The 25,913-nt window shown below is 42.3% G+C and overlaps 1 protein-coding gene across 2 annotated transcripts in view; it reads right to left on the minus strand.

Moving 5' to 3' along the window:
- LOC109875290 (dipeptidyl aminopeptidase-like protein 6) overlaps positions 1-23,266 on the minus strand; it is a 165,341-nt gene extending 142,075 nt beyond the window's left edge. Inside the window, exons 1-2 of one of the 2 annotated variants that reach the window (XM_031809809.1) lie at positions 22,839-23,266; positions 22,645-22,723 (exon numbers count right to left, since the gene is read on the minus strand). In XM_031809809.1, the coding sequence (XP_031665669.1) occupies positions 22,645-22,701 (57 nt within the window). In that variant the 5' untranslated portion in view covers positions 22,702-22,723; positions 22,839-23,266. The remainder of the gene's footprint in view (positions 1-22,644; positions 22,724-22,838) is intronic. The other variant, XM_031809808.1, reaches the window with a different exon arrangement.
- Between the last annotated feature and the right edge of the window lie 2,647 nt (positions 23,267-25,913).

Below are 25,913 nucleotides of genomic sequence, written 5' to 3' on the forward strand. Positions count from 1 at the left end.
GAACTGTCTATAGCTACTAGGCTTGACTGCAGTGTGACACCAGATGATGATGAGGAAGATGAGGAAGAGGCCACATGTAAACTTGTTAGACAGTTAGCTGCTGTCAAAACATAGTAAGTACACAATAGTCAAACCCTAACTCCAAGACGTCCTACCCCATGATACAGAATAGCAAAGATATTCTGAGGCTTGAGGTACAAAATGAAGAGTCTTGTTATAACAAAAAAATAATAGAGCACCCACCCATATGCAGAGCTCATCGCCTGTGATTGGCACAGTCAATCACAGGAGACAGCAAAACCCTCATCTTCCACACCCGTTCTGCATCTCACACTGCTCAATTCAGCTGTTGCGTTCGTTGCCTTTCTTTACTGCTTCATTTTGGGAGCATCTATTTTCCCGCGGTTATCATTAACACCCCCACATGGCTCTACAGCTGTGTGTTCTGACTGAGAGCCTGAGAGGCTTTGACACAGCACAGATCACCTCAAAGCTGTCAGACTCTGTGGTTTTAACATTGCCATAGTGTATGGTGGTTATATACTGGTGTTGGCTAAGGAGCCATGCATGCCAATGTGTCATAGTCATTCAATTACATAGATTTGATGCTTCTCGCCATTGGAATACCGGGTATAACTTACTTCCTATGTAATTAATTCAATGGTGTGAATCAAAAGACACAACCTATAGATAATCCGTAGTATATCATTCAGAGTGATTGTGCACTGTCAAAAGCATTTAGTTACGGAAGGGATAAACAACAAGAGGCTATGCATTCTATGGAAAACAATGAATGACGTGGAAGGTGTTTTCCATGACGCGCTAGCAAAAGCAGCTGAAACAGAGAACATGTAAGAATGAATTATAGCCATTGAATTCTACGGTGCAAATATACAGTGCTCATGCCCGAGAAGCGGGTGTTAGGAGGATATATTGGCACGGGTGTTAGACCCGAGACGAAGTCGAGGTCCGGCAAACCATCCTCCAAACACCAACTTCGAGGGCATTATCACTTTTATCCAGGGGATTACCTACATATTCAAATAATGATTGACATATTTTCATTAAAATGTTACTTTGATGAATTTATTCAGTATTTCATCTTTCCACAAGCTATAGTCCCAAAACAAATCTAGAGTTGCTGCCCAAGCCGTCTGGTCGTTCGTTCCATCGGTTCGGTTGCTAGAGACACGACCCAGTCGTTCAGTCTTTTTGTTCTGTATCTATCTGTTCGTTCTAAAAGTTCCATTGCCATACTGGCTGGCAACGTTCTTATCCCTTGCTTGCTAGCTAGCTAGCTAGCTAGCTAACTACGGCGAACTTGCAGCCAGAATAACAGCAAGTCGCTGCAATTGCATAAGCTGTTTTCTAGTGACATTCATTTGAATACATCCATAATGTGGCGCGATCTCACCTGGCATCGAAAACTTGCTCACTCATCAGGACACTGTTGTTCAGAGGAGCTAGCCAACAACACAGCTAACACGATCACCTCAAACTGAAGCTGGAAAGACTGCAAACTTGCTGCACTTAATTTTGGTTTACCTTTTTTTCCATTGACATTTCTTTGTATATATCCATAAAATTGATGCCAGCTGATTCATGATTTCGACTGGCTGAGAAACGCTGCCTGCCTGTCTCATCCCGACTCCCGACACGTTCATTACTATGATGTTGAATATTGAAACAATGTTGCAAAATATTGGAGAGACAGCAAGGTTTATACAAATCTCCGCTGTTGAAAACTAAATGTTAGACTTAAAGAAGTGTGAAATAATGTCTAGATGCTTTTTATAGTGGTGATCAAGTTTATAAATTGCTTGGCTGGGCTGATGAGACAGTAGATTGAGCAGTCAGATGGAACAGAGTAAATAGCCATTTTAACATCATAGATGGTAACTTGTAGACTATGTGGTAACTTGTAGAATAGACACCGGCTGGAATGCGTTTGTTAAGGCAAATAATGCACACTCTAGAATGCCCTTCAAGCCAATCAGAAACAAGTATTCATGGTATAAAGTACTATACATCATCCTTACCCCACTTGGGGCAAGAGTCAAATCAGGTGTTATTGGGTTAAGGAAGAAGATTGCAATCAGATATGTTGGTGATGTTCAACCTCATCCTCTGTACATCTGTGTGAAGTGTTCATTCAGTTCATCCAGAGTTTCTGTTTGCAACAAGTTGATCCACAAACAAATGTATCACCCTATACTCCATGACAGATTTGAAACATGATCTACTTTAAACATAGAATTAAACAAATCTAAATCCAAAAAGCCCTCACATTCTCTAAAAGACTTATTCTATTCACCCACAAGTATCAAGATAACATTATTTTCCTCAGTGCATACTTGACATAGCTCTCGGCGGCAGGTATCCTAGCGGTTTAGAGCTTTGAGCCAGTAAACAAAAGGAATCCCCGAGCAAGTTGGAAAAATCTGCCATTCTGCCCTTGAGCAAGTCAGTTAACCCCCAACAACAACTCCTCTCTGGGCGCCAATGAACATTCCGGTTGAATGCATTCAATTGTGCAACTGACTAGTTTATCCCCTTTTCCTTTCCTCACAATTTGCTCTATGCATTAGTAGAAACCAAAACGTCAGAGAATTTTATTTTATTTTACACTTAACATATTTATTCAAAAGCAAATTAGAAATTAAATGATCCAGCAGCACATGCCCATCAAGAGCGTCTGAAATAATGTCTGTCCCTTGCGGTCCTGTTGCTCTTACAGAAACGTGGCAGTCGGCAATAAGACTCCCCGATAGACAGACAATGTCCCAGGCAGCATCACAGTATGTATACTAACAAGGCCATGCTTACCTTTCTGGAGGAGCTGGTGGTGTCTATCTTCAGCTGGCCAGTGGCTATGAGAACAGACATGCTGACTGTGGAGAGTTGTGTCTTTCACTCTCATGCAGTCTCACGACGTCTGGCTTCAAAGTCCCAGACACACCTTCTCCTCTGAAGTTAGGGTGAAGGCAGGGGTGTTGGGGAAGCGCTTCAGGAGGAGAGAGTGTGGCCTGGGGGTCCAGCAGCCTGGCTAGAATGACTCTCCAAGCTGAGAGAATGAATCACACACTCTCACACAAGCACACACACCAGTGTCGCGCCTACAAGGAGGGGTGGAATTCCTCTGCACAGACTCTCGGTCACTCCAATCTGTGCCCCTATAAGCCACCCCCTTACTCTAAGGACTTTCCCAGAAGAGTGGGGGAGAGGTTCAATGGAATGAGGAAACTAACACACACACACATGCTCACAAACACAAGTTGATATGCAATAACGCCTATTACCCATCAGTCGGAATAGTGCATGGCATGTATTTGTTTGGCTGTGTGAGCCCTGCGTGGACATGCAAGCATGCACATACTGCACATGCACCCAGTTGAGTGAGTGTGTACTTTACCAAGAAATGTATTAATTCAGTCAGCTCCCCGGGTTAGACTGTATTTAAGCACAAGTCATATTTATTCTTCCCCCCTCCCCTACTCCAATCCACCCAACCTAAAAGGACAGAAGCCTGGCATCATACAACATTGTTGGTTTATTTACATAGTAGTTTGTGTATTGAATCCATCCTGGGGCTGAGACTGAATAACCAATTTACCCTCCAAACCCAAAGACAATCTGCACTATAGGAGTTGCGCAGGGAGGAGATACGGAGGGTGATGGAATGAGAATGGCTTTTGGGAGATTAGGATTCATTAAAATACGTCTTCAATGAAAGAGAAAGCCAAACAGTGCTGCTGCCTGCTTCCCAAACTAATCTAATTTACTCAGTAGAATGTGACCAAGAGAGAGAAGAAACAATACTTAGCACAGAGAGCATGTATAGCATGGCATGAATACCTAATTCATTAAAAAGTGTGTTTATGCCCAAGACCACTTAATCGTAGTCATATATCCACACTAAATATCTTCCATGCAGTCAGAACTTGACAATTACTGTTATTGATATTTGCTGCGCTGTGCTTGCATATCAGATCAGACGTTGCTGGGTTGTGAACATTCAGGGCACGTGAAAATCAAATGTCTACAATGGATACTGCGTTGTCGTCAGAGCTAGCTTTCCAGTTACACCTGTGTCTTTCAGCTTCCGTTTTATGGAGCTTGGGTCCTAATCCAAATACACAACATTCAGTCAAACCATCATAAAAAAAATTGCCTTGCCAAATAGTCAGTGAAACGACAAATGAAAAGGAAGAGAAGCTCAAGTTCTTATTTCATGGATGAGGGTTTTATTTTGTCCCAAGAGAGGCAGTAACTGGTTTGGGGTTTGACTCCCTCTCATAAATACTGATAAATCAGCTAAAACGTTATTTTCCACTGCATTTTGATGTGTTTAAATAGGCAGTTCTCCCCCAAAGGTTATCGCTCCTGTGCTGCCAATCAGGCCCAAACAGCCTGTCTTTTAGTTACATACTGACAAGCTCATTTTTAACAAGCTTCTGGGGAATGAAATTATTGATAAAACAGTGAGGTGGTCAAAGGCTGATAATGAGAGGCAATTCTCACAGAACTCAAGACAAGGATAGAAGAATCAGAACACAGAGCATGAAATGGTGGAATCTCTCACGCTAGTGCTAAACAATGCTATTACAGCAACATTTTATCTAAAGAGAAAATGTTGTTCTTAGCAGGCTGATTTCCTACTCTGACATTTCTCCTGGGCCCTTTAAACTCACTCCTAATTGGGCATCTCCTAAATTCCTTTTTGTCAGATTTACAGCTGTGAAATACCTCTAATCACAAACACTGTATAGTAAGTCATTGTAATTGCAATGAAAAAAAGTCACTACTGTTATTGCAGCAGTTATTGCAATGAAGCGGAGAGGTGTTATTCTCACACTGACAGATGGTAAATGTTTCTTTGAAATATGTCATTTAGACAAACATTGCAATATGCTATAATTTCCCCTCGCTTTTCCCACTTCCCATCTGTCATGTTTTTGCTGATCTTGCAAATCTCTCTGCGTCTCCACTCAACCCTTTAGCGTCTAAGCTAACACATGCAATTGTTTTAACATGGTCATGCCAAGGATCATTTAGCTATTTGATTTTGAATTTTAAAAAAAAGTTACAAAACATTTTTAATGAAATATTGAATTTGGCATTACTTCTATTAGCCCATATAAAACGCAATGAATAACAGATTCACTATATTGAACAAGAGAAATTCAAAAGGAAGTTTGTTCTGAAGTGTCTGTCCTTATATCTGAGATAAGGAAAAAGGAAACTATATATTTTTGGGGGGATGCGGGACATGTATTTAAACACTAAACTATCTCCATATATACTTCCATACATTTTTTTAAAACTAGTACTGCTGACCTTCAGACAAGTCTTGTGTGGGTTGTGGGCATCCTAGAACAAAAAAAACTATATATGTGTGTGTGAGAGACTCACCTTTCCAGATTAGTGTGTAGCCCAAACTGTTCTGATGCTACAGACAGAAGAAGTTGGCAGAAGAGGCTGTACCAAATTCAGACGAGTCCCGTGACGCTTGTGGGGGTCGTAGAGCAAAAACGGAGAACTAGGGTTTTCCCCCCCCGACAAAATTTAAAATTCAAATTAAAAAAAACACTTGCTCAACCGAGAGTCGTCCTGTTCTTTCGACCAATCGATTGGTTGAAACATATTTTTACATATAGACAGACACATAAAATCTACATACAGTATGCACTGAGCTTGCCTGATGCTTTAAGCACACTGTTTGATTAAATAATTAAGACACAAATGACACAAGAAAGAGCCCAATGGTCACACTGTGTTAAAAATTTTTTTGCCCAGTGCCTGTGTGACTGGCGCACATTGTCTCACTCTCCTCTCTACTGCAGCGAAAAGGCACCACAACACAGCAAATGTTTATTACGCAGGTCGTGCTGAAGCTGCAACATCAATGCAGCCATTTAATTACTCGTTTCTGAAAGAACTCTTCAGTAAGAAGAAAGGCAGGAGTGTATGTTTCATAAATAACTATTCATGGTGTGATAGTGGAGCATACAGAAACTCAAGTCCTTTTGTTCACTCAACCTAGAATACCTCACAATCAAATGCCGACCGTATTACCTCCCGAGATAATTATCTGCGGTTATAGTCACTGCCGTGTGTATTCCCCCTCTAGCAGATACCACAACAGCCCTCAAGGAACTACACTGGACTTTGTGCAAACTGGAAACCACATATCCTGAGGCCGCATTTATTGTAACTGGGGATTATAACACAGCAAATTTGAGGAAAACACTACCGAAGTTCTATCAACACATTGACTGTGGTACTCACTTAGGAAAAACATTAGATCACTGCTACTTTTTGAGATGCCTACAAGGCCATTCCCCACCCTCCCTTTGGCAAATCAGATCACGACTCCATTTTGCTCCTCCCTTCCTAAAAGGCAGAAACTCAAAAAGGAAGTACCCATGCTAAGGTCTATTCAAAGCTGGTCTGACCAATCAGAATCCATGCTTAAACATTGTTTTGATCACGTGGACTGGGATATGTTCTGGGTAGCCTCAAAGAATAACATTGATGTTTACATGGACATGGTGAGTGAGTTTATAAGGAAGTGTATAGTGGATGTTGTTCCCACAGTGTCTATTAAAACCTACCCAAACCAGAAATTGTGAATAGATGGCAGCATTCGCGCAAAACTGAAAGATCAAACCACCGCATTTAACCATGGCAAGGTGACAGGGAATATGGTTGAATACAAACAGTGTAATTATTCCCTCCGTAAGGCAATCAAACAGGCAAAACATCAGTACAGAGACAAAGTGGAGTCACAATTCAACAGCTCAGAGACAAGACGTATGTGGCAGGGTCTACAGACAATCATGGATTACAAAGGAAAAAACAGCCACGTCGCGGACTCCAATGTCGTGCTCTCAGACAAGCTAAACACTTTTCACCTGTTTAGAGGATAACACAGTGCTAACCGACTCGGCCCGCTCCCAAGGACTTTGGGCTTTCGTTCTCTGTGGCCGACTTGAGTAAGACATTTAAGTGTGTTAACCCTCGCAAGGCTGCCGGCCCAGACGGCATCACTAGCCACGTCCTCAGGGCATGTGCAGACCAGCTGACTGGAGTGTTTACGGGCATATTCAAGCTCTCCCTATCCCAGTCTGCTCTCCCCACTTGCTTCAAGATGTCCACCATTGTTCATGTCCCCAAGAAAGCAAAAGGGAACTGAACTAAATTACTATTGCCCCGTAGTACTCACTTCTGTCATCATGAAGTACTTTCAGAGGCTAGTTAAGGATCATGTCACCTCCACCTTACCCGACACCCTAGACACACTCCAATTTGCTTACCGCCCAAATAGGTCCACAGATGATGCAATCGCCATCGCACTGCCCTAACACATCTGGACAAGAGGAAACCCTATGTAAGAATGCTGTTCATCGACTACAGCTCAGCATTTAACACCATAGTACCCTCCAAACTCGTCATTAAGCTCGAGACCCTGGGTCTCGACCCACACCCTGTACAACTGGGTCCTGGACTTTGACGGGACGCCCCCAGGTAGTGAGGGTAGGAAACAACATCTCCACCCCAAGGATCCTCAACACTGGGTCCACACAAGGGTGCGTTCTCAACCCTCTCCTGTACTCCCTGTTCACCCATGACTGCGTGGCCATGCACGCCTCTAACTCAATCATCAAGTTTGCAGACGACACTACAGTGGTAGGCTTGATTACCAACAACGACGAGACGGCCTACAGGGAGGAGGTGAGGGCCCTCGGAGTGTGGTGTCAGGAAAATAACCTCACACTCAAAGTCAACAAAACAAAGGAGATGATTGTGGACTTCAGGAAACAGCAGAGGGAGCACCCCCTATCAACGGGACAGTAGTGGAGAAGGTGGAGAGTTTAAGTTCCTAGGCGTACACATCACAGACAAACTGAAATGGTCCACCCACACAGACAGCGTGGTGAAGAAGGCGCAACAGTGCCTCTTCAACCTCAGGAGGCTGAAGAAATGTGGCTTGTCACCAAAAACACTCAAACTTTTACAGATGCACAATCGAGAGCATCCTGTCCAGCTTTATCACCGCCTGGTACGGCAACTGCTCTGCCCACAACCATAAGGCTCTCCAGAGGGTAGTGAGGTCTGCACAACGCATCACCGGAGGCAAACTACCTGCCCTCCAGGACACCTACACCACCCAATGTCACAGGAAGGCCAAAAATATATTTTCATTTGTTTAACACTTTTTTTGGTCACTACATTATTCCATTTGTGTTATTTCATAGTTTTGGATGTCTTCACTATTATTCTACAATGTACAAAAAGTGAAAATTATGAAAAACCCTTGAATGAGCAGGTGTATCCAAATTATTGACTGGTACTGTATATGGATGATTTATAAAGCCAGGCACATTAAACAGTTAGGCTATGGATTTTTGACCTAATTAAGTTAGGGTTTCCTCTCTCCTCACTTTTCTTAGACAGTTAGGTTAAGGCAAGGGCAGATTCCTCATCTCTGCTGCTGCTCCCTCTGCCACATTTTTCTCAATCCCAATATGATGGTTAACTTTGCTATTATGCACATAGCATCATAGGGAAAGGCGGCAATTCTACGGCGTACTAAAGATGTTTCAGAACCTCGGACAGTGACCGTATCCAATGCGGGAGAAAGCACATTTGTTATAAAATTAAATTTATTAGAGTTGCACCATTATTTTTTACATAATATAAACATATACAATATGTATTTGAGTGATGGGCTGTACCATCCCCATGGCCTCTGCAATGGATTAGTCCACCGAGACAGGCGTGAATCAGATAGGTGTCTTGTGCACCATGAATAAAATAAATAAATTGCAACTGCTCGACTAAAGAAATCTCAGTCGACCAACAGCCTATCGACCAGTCGACTAAATGGGGTCAGCCCTACGGAGAACGCGATCATGTTCATAAGAGTCTCATCTTTGCACATCTGAGACAGGCCATGAAAATAAACAGATCAAAATGTTTTATTTTAAAGCTTAAACAGACTGATTTTGTATTATTACATGTTCACATGGCCATAGAAATTGTAGCAGAAGGTTTAAGAGGCTAAATTAGTGTTTGAATAATGGGAGACGATGCCCGGAGCATAGAACGATAAACACTTAGGGACAGTATTAACTCAAGAACCCCACCGCGTTGCTAATGGTAGTGGATTCACCTCACGCCTCTAATGAGTGATGGACAGAAAGAAGCAGTGAGCGGCTAGCTCTGCTCATTACAGAAAAGCAGCGTTGTGCCAGGGAAATAGTAATGAAGTCATCATTAAAAAAAAGGTACAGTAAATGTTTTGGGTGTAACCCACTATCTCAAACTGAGGTTAGGTGGTCATCTGCCCAGGTAATGGCTTTAATCAATTAATAAATAAAAAGAGCCTAAGATCCTTTCTGGTAAACACTAAACAAGTACTTTGTAGGAGCTGTAACAAAATACACTTATTATCCCGTATTGCAGTTTTCCATTTTCCAGCATCTCATTAATGTTTTACATATTAATCACCGCTATAAAACAGGCACACTCTAGGATGCCAGCTTGGGCCAAGGCTTGTGTGAAATATGAATATACTAATGAAGAAAACAGAGGAAAGAATGGAGAAAGAGGATATCCAGAGAGAAACTGTGTGTGTGTGTGTGTGTGTGTCTCAGACTAACCTCATTGCATCCCCCTCATGAGAAAGACCTGGCCCTGTACTCGACCTTGAGTCAAACAATTGGCTCTGTTCCCGACTATTTTCCATCCAGAGGCCAGCAACACATCCTTAACCTGAATATTTCCCTGAGAATATGAAGGAATTATGCCTCTGTATGCTCCTCAGTTAGGGCAAGTCTCATAAGAGCTGGGAAATGGCCACTCTTGCTAAGATATTGATAGGACAGGCTATTAGTTATAGCAATAACCATACTGCAAATAACTTACAGTCTTAGATGTACAGCACATGACAAGATCATGATAATAAAAATATTGACAACATTGTTACAAATCAAGCAGGATCACTATGACATATTATTTTACAGGCAACAGTGTGAATGTCATAAGACAAGAGGTTCCCTATGGGCCAGAGAAGAGGTGATTATGACCAGGATGTGGGAATGGGAACTGCATTAAGCACTTTAGGGTGGCCCTACTGGCCCAGGCCACAAAACCTGGACAGCTTTCATAAATATGGTCCATGGCGAGAGGAAGCCATCCATGTAGCGCCGCCAATCCTCAGTGCAGCACTTGTAAATGACAGACATTGAATGTTGTGGTCCTCTTTGGAATATTTTTAAGGAGACCACAATGCTCTCGTGTGTATTCATTATTTTTAACAATGCTCTATTGGCTTCTGATATGAAAATGTGCAACATTGTGTGTGTGCATTGTACACAGTTTATATGGGCTATTACTTAGCTGTGGGTAAGCAGTAAGATGTTTTCAGTCTGGCTGTTCAAAGTCATTCAAGTTCAGTTGATGAATACAGAAACCTATTACAAAGGCTTTTTACCAGCTAACTCTCAGAGGACCACATATTCTGTCTGCATACAAATGAATGTGAGTGAGTCTGTGGCTCTAAATTGCACTCTTAAAAATCACAATGGAATCTTTCATTTACACCAAAAAACTGTCACAAAGCTGTGAGAAAGGTTAACTAAAACTTTGGCATAAAAAGGGCCTTGCGGGTGAAACTAACTGTATCATCTGTTTGGAAAGGGATGTGCCATAATTTGGTACATTCATTTGTGACCTAGTCAATGTGCTTGAATTACATACGGTTTACACACTTGAGCAATTACACAATTGTATATAATTTAACACAGATCTCTATAATTCTGAATATTACGCTGTGACTTATACAACAGTTTTCTACCAGAATAATACAACAATAAAGTTGTAAAACTCCTGCCTCACTCCCTGCTACTTTCAGACAGCAGCACTCTGGCAATGCAAATCATCAAAGTTGAGACCCAGTCCAGAGCCAACTACTTGTCTCCAACGTGTCAGACAGAGCAAGCAACACCGGAAGAAGAGCTAAAACTACAGTTATATATATATATATATATACATATACACACACACAGTGACTTGCGAAAGTATTTGGCCCCCTTGAACTTTGCGACCTTTTGCCACATTTCATGCTTCAAACATAAAGATATAAAACTGTATTTCTTTGTGAAGAATCAACAACAAGTGGGACACAATCATGAAGTGGAACGACATTTATTGGATATTTCAAACTTTTTTAACAAATCAAAAACTGAAACATTGGGCGTGCAAAATTATTCAGCCCCTTTACTTTCAGTGCAGCAAACTCTCCCCAGAAGTTCAGTGAGGATCTCTGAATGATCCAATGTTGACCTAAATGACTAATGATGATAAATACAATCCACCTGTGTGTAATCAAGTCTCCGTATAAATGCACCTGCACTGTGATAGTCTCAGAGGTCCGTTAAAAGCGCAGAGAGCATCATGAAGAACAAGGAACACACCAGGCAGGTCCGAGATACTGTTGTGAAGAAGTTTAAAGCCGGATTTGGATACAAAAAGATTTCCCAAGCTTGAAACATCCCAAGGAGCACTGTGCAAGCGATAATATTGAAATGGAAGGAGTATCAGACCACTGCAAATCTACCAAGACCTGGCCGTCCCTCTAAACTTTCAGCTCATACAAGGAGAAGACTGATCAGAGATGCAGCCAAGAGGCCCATGATCACTCTGGATGAACTGCAGAGATCTACAGCTGAGGTGGGAGACTCTGTCCATAGGACAACAATATTGCACAAATCTGGCCTTTATGGAAGAGTGGCAAGAAGAAAGCCATTTCTTAAAGATATCCATAAAAAGTGTCGTTTAAAGTTTGCCACAAGCCACCTGGGAGACAAACATGTGGAAGAAGGTGCTCTGGTCAGATGAAACCAAAATTGAACTTTTTGGCAACAATGCAAAATGTTATGTTTGGCGTAAAAGCAACAGTTCACCCTGAACACACCATCCCCACTGTCAAACATGGTGGTGGCAGCATCATGGTTTGGGCCTGCTTTTCTTCAGCAGGGACAGGGAAGACGGTTAAAATTGATGGGAAGATGGATGGAGCCAAATACAGGACCATTCTGGAAGAAAACCTGGAGTCTGCAAAAGACCTGAGACTGGGACGGAGATTTGTCTTCCAACAAGACAATGATCCAAAACATAAAGCAAAATCTACAATGGAATGGTTCAAAAATAAACATATCCAGGTGTTAGAATGGCCAAGTCAAAGTCCAGACCTGAATCCAATCGAATCTGTGGAAAGAACTGAAAACTGCTGTTCACAAATGCTCTCCATCCAACCTCACTGAGCTCGAGCTGTTTTGCAAAGAGGAATGGGAAAAAATTTCAGTCTCTCGATGTGCAAAACTGATAGAGACATACCCCAAGCAACTTACAGCTGTAATCGCAGCAAAAGGTGGCGCTACAAAGTATTAACTTAAGGGGGCTGAATAATTTTGCACGCCCAATTTTTCAGTTTTTGATTTGTTAAAAAAGTTTGAAATATCCAATAAATGTCGTTCCACTTCATGATTGTGTCCCACTTGTTGATTCTTCACAAAAAAATACAATTTTATATCTTTGTTTGAAGCCTGAAATGTGGCAAAAGGTCGCAAAGTTCTTGGGGGCCGAATACTTTCGCAAGGCACTGTATATATCTGACAGGGATCCACACTGAGGGAGGCTATGAAATATTCCCTGCTCCATTGGCAAAGGGGCAAATTAATTTCAGTTATTCTATCGAGGCAGCCTGTGCCTGAATAGACTTAAATGATGCCGTCTAACCTTTCCAGCAGATTCATTTGATGAGGTAGGCCTGTTAAGGGAGGGGCCAATCAGGCATTAATATAACAAATGCTGACGATTCAGCAGGTCCTTTGTGTGAGAGTTACTGCCAGTTTGAGGCATGGGCCAATTGAAAGACAAAGTACAGAAGAAAACTGTAGTTTGTCTGACATAAAAACAAGGGAACCTGAGAGTGTGCTCTGGGAGTTAAGAAACACTGAAAACGTGCCACAATTAACATGAGCATTGTGCTCCCTGAAGAAAGGTCAAGGAAGAGCTACAGTTCCAACAGCTAATGCCAAGAGCCTTCCATTAACAATCCTAATGGAAGTTCAAAAATCCTGATACAACTTCAGATTTTGCAAGCGTTTGTAAAATGTCAATGTCAACTGTCATACAAGGAGCAATGTTCCATTAACAATTTGCTCGGGTCATAAAGTAAGTACACACAAATGCCTATTCATCCATGGATCCATCCAACTTTAATAGGTGATTGGCTGAGGAAGAAGGGTATGGAAATGAGTAAAATTACTAAAATAGTAGAAACTGACAAATGCCTTGCTTTTTTGTACCAGTCTCATAGGACAGAGAATGATTTACTTCAGATAGTTCCTCTTCACTTTACAATCCATATGATTTACATACCTGTGTTGTAATCTCAGTCACTGTCATGGCTGCAATGACTCACATCAAAGATGGAGAGAGAGAGAAAGGGAGGTGGGGGGGGGGGGCAGAGAGGAAGAACACGAGAGAGGACCAACCAACAGAAGCTTGTCTTTATGTCACTAGATACAAGGCCATCCAATTACCTTTTTTCACCTCTACAAATCAATGTATAAACTCCATTTTACTTTTGACTGTCATTGGTAAAGCTGTATCCTTTCATTATACATCCCAGGCAATTTTCATTAAATGGTGAAAGTGAGCGCTCACAGCTGGCTTATAGCAGCAGGGACTTAATGAACCTTATTGAAGAGAAATCGGCATTAACTCTGAAATTACAAAGACTATTCTCAGAGGAGACAGACTGTCTTGGATACCCACAACCACACTTAATTTATTTTCTATCCAAATTAGTCTTGAGATTATGCTAGAATTATTTATCCTAACTTCTATCTGTGACTATGTAGAATAATACACTGGGTGTCTTTATAAAGTTAAGAAAGTGTTACGCTTCTCTAAACTAAAAATGTGCTACTCTGTATCATGTTTGCCATCCTACAGAAAAACAAGTTACTAAATAGATGTAATCTACCGGTGCCTCTCAATGAACAGATTATACAACGTGAGAAAGTAGTCTAAAGGCTGAAAATGAAAAAGATAATGAGCATGTAGTGAAAACACCTGTCAACAACCAGAACGGGTTAGAGGTGACAGTTAGAGGTCAGTACCATATCCCTCCAGCAGAGGGCAATCTCACTAGCATTATTGGAACCTATGCCATTGCTGCTAAACCATTTGAATGATAATTGTCATCACGTCACTTTGACTCATTATGTTGGTTGTGATATTGATGCATTAGTGAATTAATTGAAATCATGAATGAAGACACCACAGAACAGATAGAATACTAGCATTATTGCCAGTGTGTCACCATAGTGGTTGATCAATTACAACACAAATGTGCCAAACCAAGGTAATGACCAACGTAAAGATAACGGTGGAAGTAATACTACTTTTCACAGTAATACTTCTTTCATTAGTTGAACTGACAAGGCTGCATTCAGTGATCTTCCTAATCTGGCTGCATGCATGTACAGTACGTTTGTCATAAAACTGTCAAAACATAATCTGAAGACATTTGTTGAGAGGTTATTTTTATTTGTTTATTTCACCTTTACTTAATCAGGTAGGCGAGTTGAGAACAAGTTCTCATTTTTAACTGGACCTGGCCAAGATAAAACCAAGCAGTATGACACAAAAACAACAGAGTTACACATGGAATAAACAAATGTGCAGTCAATAACACAATAGAAAAATTATCGATATACAGTGTTTGCAAATTAGGTAAGATAAGGGAGGTAAGACAATAAATAGGCCGTAGTGGCGAAGTAATTACAATTTAGCAATTAAACACTGGAGTGATAGATGTGCAGAAGATGAGTGTGCAAGTAGAGATACTGGGGTGCAAAGGAGCAAAATAAATCAAATAAATACCAGTATGGGGATGAGGTAGTTGGATGGGCTATTTTCAGATGGGCTATGTACAGGTGCAGTGATCTGTGAGCTGCTCTGACAGCTGATGCTTAAAGTAAGTGAGGGAGATATGAGACTCCAGCTTCAGTGATATTTGCAATTCGTTCCAGTCATTGGCAGCAGAGAACTGGAAGGAAAGGCGGCCAAAGGAAGAATGGGCGCGTGCTACGGGTGGGTGCTGCTATGGTGACCAGTGAGCTGAGATAAGATGGGGCTTTACCTAGCAAAGACTTAGATGACCTGGAGCCAGTGGGTTTGGAAACTAATATGAAGCGAGGGCCAGCCAACGAGAGCATACAGGTCACAGTGACAAAACGTATGGCACTGTGATAGACTGCATCCAATTTGCTGAGTAGAGTGTTGGAGGCTATTTTGTAAATGACATCACCGAAGTCAAGGATCGGTAGGATAGTCAGTTTTACGAGGGTGTTTGGCAGCATGAGTGAAGGACGCTTTGATGCGAAATAGGAAGCCAATTCTAGATTTACTTTTGGGTTGGAGATGGTTAATGTGAGTCTGAAAGGAGAGTTCACAGTCTAACCAGACACCTAGGTATTTGTAATTGTCCACATATTCTAAGTCAGAACCGTCCAGAGTAGTGATGCTGGACGGGCGGGCAGGTGTGGGCAGCGATCGGTTGAAGAGTATACATTTAGTTCTACTTGCATTTAAGAGCAGTTGGAGGCCATGGAAGGAGAGTTGTATGGCATTGAAGCTCGTCCGGAGGTTAGTTAACACAGTGTCCAAAGAAGGGCCAGTAGTATACAGAATGGTGTCGTCTGCGTAGAGGTGGATCAGAGAATCCCCAGCAGCAAGAGCGACATCATTGATGTACACAGAGAAAAGAGTCAGCCTGAGAATTGAACCCTGTGGCATCCCCATAGAGACTGCCAGAGGTCCGGACAACTGGCCCTCCAATTTGACACACTGAACTCTGTCTGATAAGTAGTTGGTGAACCAGGCGAGGCAGTCATTTGAGAAACAAAGGCTGTTGAGTCTGCCGATAAGAATGTGGTGATTGACAGAGTTGAAAGCCTTGGCCAGGTCGATGAATAAAGCTGCACAGTATTGTCTTTTATTGATGGCGGTTATGATATCGTTTAGGACCTTGAGCGTGGCTGAGGTGCACCCATTACCAGCTCGGAAACCAGATTGCATAGCGGAGAAGGTACGGTGGGATTCGAAATAGTCAGTGATCTGTTTGTTAACTTGGCTTTTGAAGACCTTAGAAAGGCAGGGTAGGATAGATATAGGTCTGTAACAGTTTGGATCTAGAGTGTCTCCCCCTTTAAAGAGGGGGGTGACCGCGGCAGCTTTCCAATCTTTGGGGATCTCAGACAATATGAAAGAGAGGTTGAACAGGCTAGTAATAGGGGTTGCAACAATTGCGGCAGATAATTTTAGAAAGAGAGGGTCCAGATTGCAATGCCCTCGAGGTAGTCAAATTTTATTGGTCACACACATGGTTAGCAGATGTTAATGCGAGTGTAGCGAAATGCTTGTGCTTCTAGTACTGGCAGTGCAGTAATATCTAACAATTCCCCAACAACTACCTAATACACACAAATCTAAAGGAATGAATGAGAATATGTACATATAAATATATGGATGAGCGGCAGAGATGGTCTAAAATACAATATATACACATATGATATGAGTAATGTAAGATATGTAAACATTATTAAAGTGGCATTATTTAAAAAGTGACTAGTGATCCAGTTATTAAGTGGCCAGTGACTTTGGTCTCAATGTAGGAAGCAGCCTTTGAGTTAGTGATTGCTGTTTAGCAGTCTGATGGCATTGAGATAGAAGCTGTTTTTCAGTCTCCCGGTCCCAGTTTTGATGCACCTGTACTGACCTCGCCTTCTGGATGGTAGCGGTGTGAACAGGCCTCTGGAGAGCCTTGCGGTTGAGGGCAATGCAGTTGCCGTTCCAGGCGGTGATACAGCCCGACAGGATGCTCTCGATTGTGAATCTGTAAAAATTTGTCAAGGTTGAGTGACAAGACAAATTTCTTTTGTCTCCTGAGGTTGAAGAAGCACCTTCTTCACCACACTGTCTGTGTGCGTGGATCATTTCAGTTTGTCTGTGATGTGTACACAGAAGAACTTAACTTTCCACCTTCTCTACTGCTGTCCCTTCGATGTGGTTGGGGGGTGCTTCCTCTACTGTTTCCTGAAGTCTACGATCATCTCCTTCGTTTTGTTCACGTTGAGTGAGAGGTTGTTTTCCTGACACCACACGCCGAGTGCCCTCACCTCCTCCCTGTAGGCGGTCTCGTCGTTGGTAATCAAGCCCACTACTGTTGTGTCGTCTGCAAACTTGATGATTGAGTTGGAGGAGTGCATGGCCACGCAGTTGTGGGGGAACAGGGAGTACAGGAGGGGGCTGAGCACGCACTCTTGTTGGGCCCCAGTGTTGAGGGTCAGCGAAGTGGAGATGTTGTTTCCTACTTTCACCACCAGGGGGGGGGGGGCGGCCCATCAGAAAGTCCAGTACCCAATTGCACAAGGCGGGGTTGAGACCCAGGACTATGGTGTTGAATGCTGAGCTGTAGTCAATGAACAGCATTCTTACATAGGTATTCCTCTTGTCCAGATGGGATAGGGCATTGTCCAGTGTGATAGCGATTGCATTGTCTGTGGACCTGTATGCAAACTGAAGTGGGTCTAGAATGGCCGGTAAGGTGGAGGTGATATGATCCTTGACTAGTCTCTCAAAGCACTTCATGATGACAGAAGTGAGTGCTACAGGCAGTAGTCATTTAGTTCAATTATCGTTGCCTTCTTTGGCTACAGGAACAATGGTGGCCATCTTGAAGCATGTGGGGACAGCAGACTGGGATAGGGAGCGATTGAATATGTCCGTAAACACACCAGCCAGCTGGTCTGCGCATGCTCTGAGGATGCGGCTAGGGATCCCGTCTGGGCCAGTAGCCTTGCGAGGGTTAACACTTTTAAATGTTTTACTCACGTCGGCAAGGAGAATGGTAGGGGGGTGCACTCCTTGTTAGCGGGCCGAGACGGTGGCTCTGTATTATCCTCAAAGCAGGCAAAGATGGTGTTTAGTTTGTCTGGAGGCGCGACGTCGGTGTCCGTGGTGTGGCTGGTTCTTTTTGTAGTTCCGTGATTTCCTGTAGACCCTGCCGCATACGTCTTGTGTCTGAGCCATTGAATTGCGACTCCACTTTGTCCCTGTACCGGCATTTCGCTTGTTTAATCGCCTTTCGGAAGGAATTACTACACTGTTTATATTCAGCCATATTCCCAGACCTCTTCCATGGTAGAATGCGGTGGTCCGCGCTTTCAGTTCTGTGCGAATGCTGCCACCCATCCACGGTTTCTGGTTAGGGTAGGTTTTAATAGTCACAGTGGGTATAACATCTACAATGCACTTCCATATAAACTCACTCACCGAGTCAGTAGATAGATCGATGTTGTTCTCTGAGGCTGACGGGAACATCTCAGTCCACGTGATCAAAACAATCATGAAGCGTGGATTCCAATTGGTCAGACCAGCGTTGAATGGTTCTAGTCACTGGTACATCCAGCAAGATGGCATCGTTGTCAGATATGCCGAAGGGAGGGCGGGGAAGGCGTTTGTATGCATCGCGGAAGTAATGCATACAAAGTAACATATATTGTATGTTGAATATTTAATTTTGCACAGTTTGTCCAGACTATGAGATTAATCAAAATGATACTCCAATCTCAATTAATGTGTTTTATTGATATTTCTCCCAGGAAATGAACTGCCCAACAGTTTCCCCGAATAAATGTGGACAGTAGCATTATCTCTTGGGAAACAAAGCAAAGCTTTCACCTCTGTTTTCAGCAAGAGGACAGACTGTATGGTCCTCTGGGGATATCTTCAGAAAAAAAAAAACTTAATTGATCCATATTGTGCACTACTGCATTGGTGTAGGAATGTGCTAGAGGGAATTTCCTTTCAAATCCATGAAGGTAAGTGAACAAGTACACAGAAAGGAGAAGGAACAGAATATTGAGACGCAACCATAGTAAATCAAAACAACTAGAGATGGAAGACTACAGTTCAGGTGCAGTACAGATCTGCACAAGCGATGCCATGCCACAAAACACAAGGACCAATGATACCTGTATTATGGAAACTGATATTACCCCTTCAAATCGTTTTAAGTGGGGATTAAATGGCAATATTTGTATGTTTCCCATAGATAGATACATTTTCCCCCATAAACGTTATGTTCAAATCATCCTAAAGTGTCTAAAATGTATTGCGTAGCTCAATAATTTATGATGATTTGGATATTGGGGATATCATTTTGGGGATATTGAAAAAAAGTTAGCATTTGGAGACAGTGCCAAGTAAACAAAAGCAAAGCATGGATTTCTGTCTTACGTTGTCCATAGATTGCTTACAGGGTAAGTACATCAAGATGTCATTTAGTGGTAATTTGGGTTAACTATCCCAACACTAGGCAGTTCAGTCACCTCATGATCCAGCAATTACACACCAGCACCTTGGACAGCTACCAGTCAGCTGTTCAGTGAGATTAGCTTTAGTGTTTCTAAAATTTGAGTAATGTAGCAGATGGGGATCTGTGAAACTCACTCCTCAGCCTGAAGTGTCTCCACTTGCGCTGCCATGTTGGCGTGAGTGGGTAAGACACTTTAGGAGGGCGGTCACGTGTGTTTGTGAGGCAGAGTTTGGGTTTGAGCCTTGATATGAGCCGAATCAAGGGGAAGCTGCACTCGCTAAGGGACAGATCGAAATGTACTGGCTGGTCCAACTCAAGGTGTCATAAAAAAATGCACTCCCCTTCCCAACATTACAAATATTTTCACATGACCTTCTCCTTGTACTGTAAAATAAATGTAATATCCTCCCCCCCCTCATCGAATTAACTCAAAATAATGTTTTCAACCAAAAATAACTGTAGCAACCCTGTGTTTATAAAACATGGATATCGACTTCAGCATGCTTTTGTGGCACAGTTGATGCCACGCGCTGCTACGGTCCAGAAGGTTGAGGGTTTTCCGACCACCACAGATGAGCTCACTCTCTCTGCCTGTTTCATTACACCACAATCAGTCGGCTGCAGACAATGATCATCTAAGGGGAATCAGATTTTCAACATTTTGATGCCATATTTATAATTGTATAAAATATATGCAATGCATTTCCCACCAACAGGTTTCTGTGCCACCTCACCACACAACCAATTTTTTTTAAAGCATACCGACCTCGGGCACTACCATGGTTTGCATTGTCAACACCACAATAAATAGACTATGTCAATCTCGACAAACAGAAAATACATCCCTCCCTACCTGGCTGGCTGACCCAGTATTGAAGGGCTGGCTTGACAATCTCAGAATGTCAAACTTTAGTGTTTTGTAACCAATCACTCTTTCCGTTCATGAATTAGCCGCTGCACAGTTTGGATTGATTGATTTTACTTGTCAGTTAAAAAAATATATATATATACACAAAGTCGGGGACTTAGTTCCATTTTGGTCCCCTATTTTCTACATAAATACAATTACATAGACACATCACAGATAGAGACAGAAAAATGCTTAACCTACAGAGGAGTATGAGGAGGGAGTTTAAGTACAATTCTTACACGCTTGTTTGGCTGGTAACTCATCCTTTAGGTGTTTGGGGCTGCTGGTGAACCATGATGTGCAGGCATAATCAAAGTGACACTGGACTAGTGCACTTGACAAAGTCTTTAGGGGGAATAGCTAGGTTTCCATCCAATTAGCGACAGATTTTCATGTGAATATTCTAAAATCTTCATAAAAACAATATGCCATTTCAGAGTTTCCTTTAGGAAAACTTGGCACCGGTCAACATGACAGGAAGGATTTTAATTTACCGGACATTTGAGAAATTGTACGGACACCCATATGCATTCAGATCCGACCTTGGTCATCCTGTCCCATCAATAAACAATGGATGTTGGCCAAATGAGCCACATTTACATGTCCTTAAAACAAAAAATTACAAAAACACTATCCCTTGTGTTTCGATGTGTAGCATATGCAAAACTTTATAGCCTATCTTTTTTAGGCTACTTTCCTAAAATAATAATTGTCCACCTCACGGTTCAGCTGTCAGAGATTTAAGCACTAAATGCATCAGGGCATTGCAAGCAAAGGCTTAGGTGTCCACTGTATAAGATACACACACAGTATGCGCCTATATAAAGGAAGGGAAGCATATGTCTAACCCTAGAGAGAAAGAAATAGATGTACAGAAGGAGGCTAATTCGTACATTTTCTATCAGAATATTTTGAATAATGATAAGTATTATATTGCTACATTATAGGAGTAACTCTGGTAGGCCTGGTCTTCCTAACTTCAAGTTAAACTGTCAGAGTTAGTTGGAGCGCTGGGTGCACTACCTTCATATCATAGGCCTGCAGTAGATAAAGCTTAAGAATACACACCATACCTTCACTTTATTAAGGTAACATCAAAAGAAAGTCAAACCATTGTTTATAGGGAAAATGTGAGCAGATGTGTGAATGTAAGCCAAGGAAAAAAAACGCACTACCCTCCCCTGTGCCCAATAAAAATAACACAACCATCCCCAAAGCAAAAAAAAAAGTTTGGCTCTCCTATTTTGGACAACCCCTCCCCCCCAGTGAATGTTGATCTGTCTAAGCAAGCAGCGTGACGTCCTTTAAACTAAGAGCAATTAACCTGGTTATTTTATTTATTAGCTATATTAAATAACCAAGGAAAAGTTGGGGCATGTATTCCCTGGGCTCACTGCTGAAAACCAGGGGTGCAACTTTCACTGGGGACGGGACATGTCATCTCCCCACGTTCTGAAATTGCATTTATTTTTAAGTCCCCCCCCAGCTGTATCATTGGAATGTGATACAAAACGAGGCCACGGTGTGCTTTATCCAACTGTATAAAAACAAGAATTAGGTTCCCCCCCAATTCTAAAACCTAAGTTGTACCCGGGGCGAAAGTGTTTGAAGTTCAGCAGGGAAAGGCTAACAAGAACAATGCCATCCCCTGGGTAGCATAATGGGCTTCACTTGACATCAAAGAACTGCCAATCAACCACTAATGGACTTGGTGGTGCACGGTTTGTTCCAGTTGGCATCTCTTTAGCGCTGGAATACAACACAAGGGGGGGGGGGGGTTGCAGTCACCACTTTCTGGCACAATAAAATAAAACAAAACAGCCATAATGGGCACGGCTGCGCGGGCATCGGTCTGATCGGACCGATGTTAAATTGTTGAATTGAACAACTGTGAATGAAAACAACACCTGAACAGACTAACACGGATCTCCTTGTCTCGAATCATGTTTTTCGGTGTGGGCGAGCTGCCAGACTGCCACCGTGTCGCCCAATGGGGCGAAAACTGATTTTAATTTACAGCAGCAACAGCGAATCTTTCTTGGGCGCACATAGTGTGGAAAGTAGACGATTCAGCACAACTAAAAGGAATTGGGAACATATAATTGATATGAACCTACTCCTTGCTGTCTAAATAGATGGTATGTTTTAATCGAATACAAAACAGTGGCACATGGTAAGGCTTCTCTGTACCTTTTGTATACGAAAAGGAGAAGACCTTCGAGGTGGATGAATTTCACGCACTCATTTTACGCAAAGGTTTGATAGCATTGCCTACCTTCTCTCCCTTAGTGGAGCCCCTTCGGTAGTTGCCTGCACCTGCTGAGGAGTTCATGTTCTTTCGATTGGTAGGCTACCTGAAAAACAGAGTTATATAGCTGTTTCGTTCATAAACTACGTTCATCTCAACATGGACACTCGAAAATGAAAACACACAGCGCGAGTAGAAAAGTGTGCACGAGGCAAACTAACCAGAATCAGTTGTCGCGCCAAATTTAGCAGAATCAATCGTTCCCTCGAATTTCCTCTTCAGTGTGGTATCATTAAGTGATGTTAATCAAACGTGTAGTAGGCCTAGTTATTTATTGTGTTAGAGTAAATAAAAATGGTCTTAACTTTGTACTCCACGTTTCACAAACTGCTCATTCAGTAGCATTCATTCCAAGTCCACATTGGTCTTTGTCGCTCGATCCTTCAAAGCCAGTGATCTCCGGGAAAAAAAAGCGCACGTGTCTCCAAAGGCTGCGTGTGAATCACTTGCAAAGTGTGTTTGTTTTTCCAGAATGGTTATTGCAAGGCTTTAAAAAAAAAGTGTTGCTCCACCACTGCAGCTAAAAGGTACGGCTCCTCCACTCTCAGGAAGCTACACAGGTAAACATGTCAACGAGTTTGTTTAGTGTTGCCTCAAGCGCACTCATGGAATGGCGCAATACATACAGGCAAAATACTTATGTCTATCTAGACTGAGCAAAAATATAAACCCGACATGCAACAATTTCAACAATTTTACTGAGTTACAGTTCATATAAGGGAATCAGTTAATTGAAATTAATTAATTAGGGCCAAATCAATGGATTTCACATGACTGGGAATATAGATATGCATCTGTTGGTCACATATACCTTAAAAAAAAGGTAGGGGCGTGGATCAGAAAACCAGTCACTATCTTGTGTGTTCACCATTTGCCTCATGCAGCACCACATGTCTTACATAGAGTTGATCAGGCTGTGTATTGTTGAATGTTGTCCCACTCCTCTTCAATGGCTGTGTGAAGTTTCTGGATATTGGCGGGAACTGGAACACCCTGTCATACATGTCTGAGTATGCAGGCCATGGAAGAACTGGGACATCTTCAGCTTCCAGGAATTGTGTAGCATGGTAGAAATTCTATAGGAAGAGAGACTGCAGATTCTTTCAAACAACCTTATTATAAGATTAGCAAAAATTAAGCAATCAACAACCCCTCAAATGGTTCATGGTTGAAAAGCTCAACGAACAGAGCTGTCCCTCTCCTTTTATAGAAAGTACATTGTTTTATCTTTGTGACAGTTAGCAGATGTGCAGAAACAGGCCCTGGGAACAGAGTTGTAAAAAGTAATTTAGCTCGTCTGTGTAGATCAAGATAGCTGATATTGCCACCATTCTCTGTTCCTCCCTGCACTTCCCAATTAGCTCAATTCTTGCCGATCGTGAACACGGGAGGTCACAAACTGCGGTCACACCCAAGTGGCTCATAAATCTGTACGCTCAGATTTATGACTAAGTCACATGACAAGTTTGTATCAGTAAAAATACTAACATATAATAATGGACCATTTAAGTAAAAAAACAGCATAGTATGACTAATTAAACAGTATAGTATGTAATGAATATCAATTTCCTCCGCAGTACAGATCCTTGAGACATTGTGCATTATTATGCTGAAACATGAGGTGATGGCGGCGGATGAATGGCACGACAATGGGCCTCAAGATCTCGTCACGGTGTCTCTGTGCATTCAAATTGCCATCGAAAAATGCAATTGTTCTTGTTGCCCATACCATAACCCCACCGCCACCATGGGGCACTCTGTTCACAGCGTTGACATGAGAAAACCGTTCGCCGACATGATGCCATACACACTGTCTAAGTTCTGCCCAGTACAGTTGAAACCAGGATTCATCTGTGAAAAGGACACTTCTCCAGAATGCTAGTGGCCATCGATGGTGAGCATTTGCCCACTGAAGTCCGTTACGACGCCGAACTGCAGTCCGGTCAAGAGCCTGGTGAGAACGACGAGCATGCAGCTGAGCTTCCCTGGGACCGTTTCTGACAATTTGTGAAGAAATTCTTCGGGTTGTGCAAACCCACAGTTTCATCAGCTGTCCGGGTGGCTGTTCTCAGATGATCCCACAGGTGAAGAAGCCGAATGTTGAGGTCCTTGGCTGGCGTGTTTACATGTGGTCTGCGGTTGTGAGGCCGTTTGGACGCACCGGCAAAATGGAGGTGGCTTATAGAATAGAAATAAACATTAAATTCTCTGGCAACAGTTCTGGTGGACATTCCTACAGTCAGCATGCCAATTACACACTCCCTCAAAACTTGGGACATCTGTGGCATTATGTTGCGTGAAAAAACTGCACATTTTAGAGTGGCCTTTTATTGTCCCCAGCACAGGGTGCACCTGTGTGTTGATCATGCTGTTTAATCAGCTTCTTGATATGCCACACCTGTAAGGTGGATGGATTATCTTGGTAGAGGAGAAACGTTTCTGGGATCTTTTATTTCAGCTCATGAAACATGGGACCAACACTTTACTGTTGCGTTTATATTTTTGTTCAGTGTAAGTACCACTTCTGTTTGCATATCTGGCTGTTTTGGATAACTTAGAGTCTGGAAATCTAGACTACAAAGGGTTCACGTCTAGAGACAATTTACTGGATAAAGGCAATTAGCATGAGAGCAGGGGAGATTAAAGTGTAACTTTTCCTGTTGGAAGTAAATATAACTTTTCCTGTTATAAGAAGGTAAAGTGTGACATAGGAGTGTCACAGCAGGGGGTTAAGTGGTGAGACAAGCTGACTTCTAAACTTCCATAGGCTACTGTTGCTTAATTTAGTCCCCAAAATTTTTTTACGCAATTGGCCTACCCAAAGACACAGTTTAACCATGACAATTCCCCAATGCTGCTGTGGTAGTAAAAATATTAAGGAGGTTGCACGGAAAAGCTAGAGACCAGTGTGCATAGACCAAGTAATGAGGAGGACATGGCAGAGCACGGCTTACTCTGCGCCCCTTGTAAATTAATATGCTATTGGATTACAGGAGATAAAGTAGACTACATTTGTAATAAAAGGAAACTGGACACCATTGTTGTACCAATATAGTTACTAAGTAGTTACAACAAATACATAATTGTCTTCCTCTGTCTCATATAAGAAATAAGTTAAATCAGGTTTGACACTAGGCTGTGCAGCCAGTGACTCCACCAAGCCACCAATTACAGATCAGCACCTTGGACAGCAACCAGCCAGGCGGGAGCTACAGTAGAAACAGTACACTGTGGTG

This window comes from Oncorhynchus kisutch, linkage group LG30, assembly GCF_002021735.2.
Source record: "Oncorhynchus kisutch isolate 150728-3 linkage group LG30, Okis_V2, whole genome shotgun sequence".
Lineage (NCBI taxonomy): Eukaryota > Metazoa > Chordata > Actinopteri > Salmoniformes > Salmonidae > Oncorhynchus > Oncorhynchus kisutch.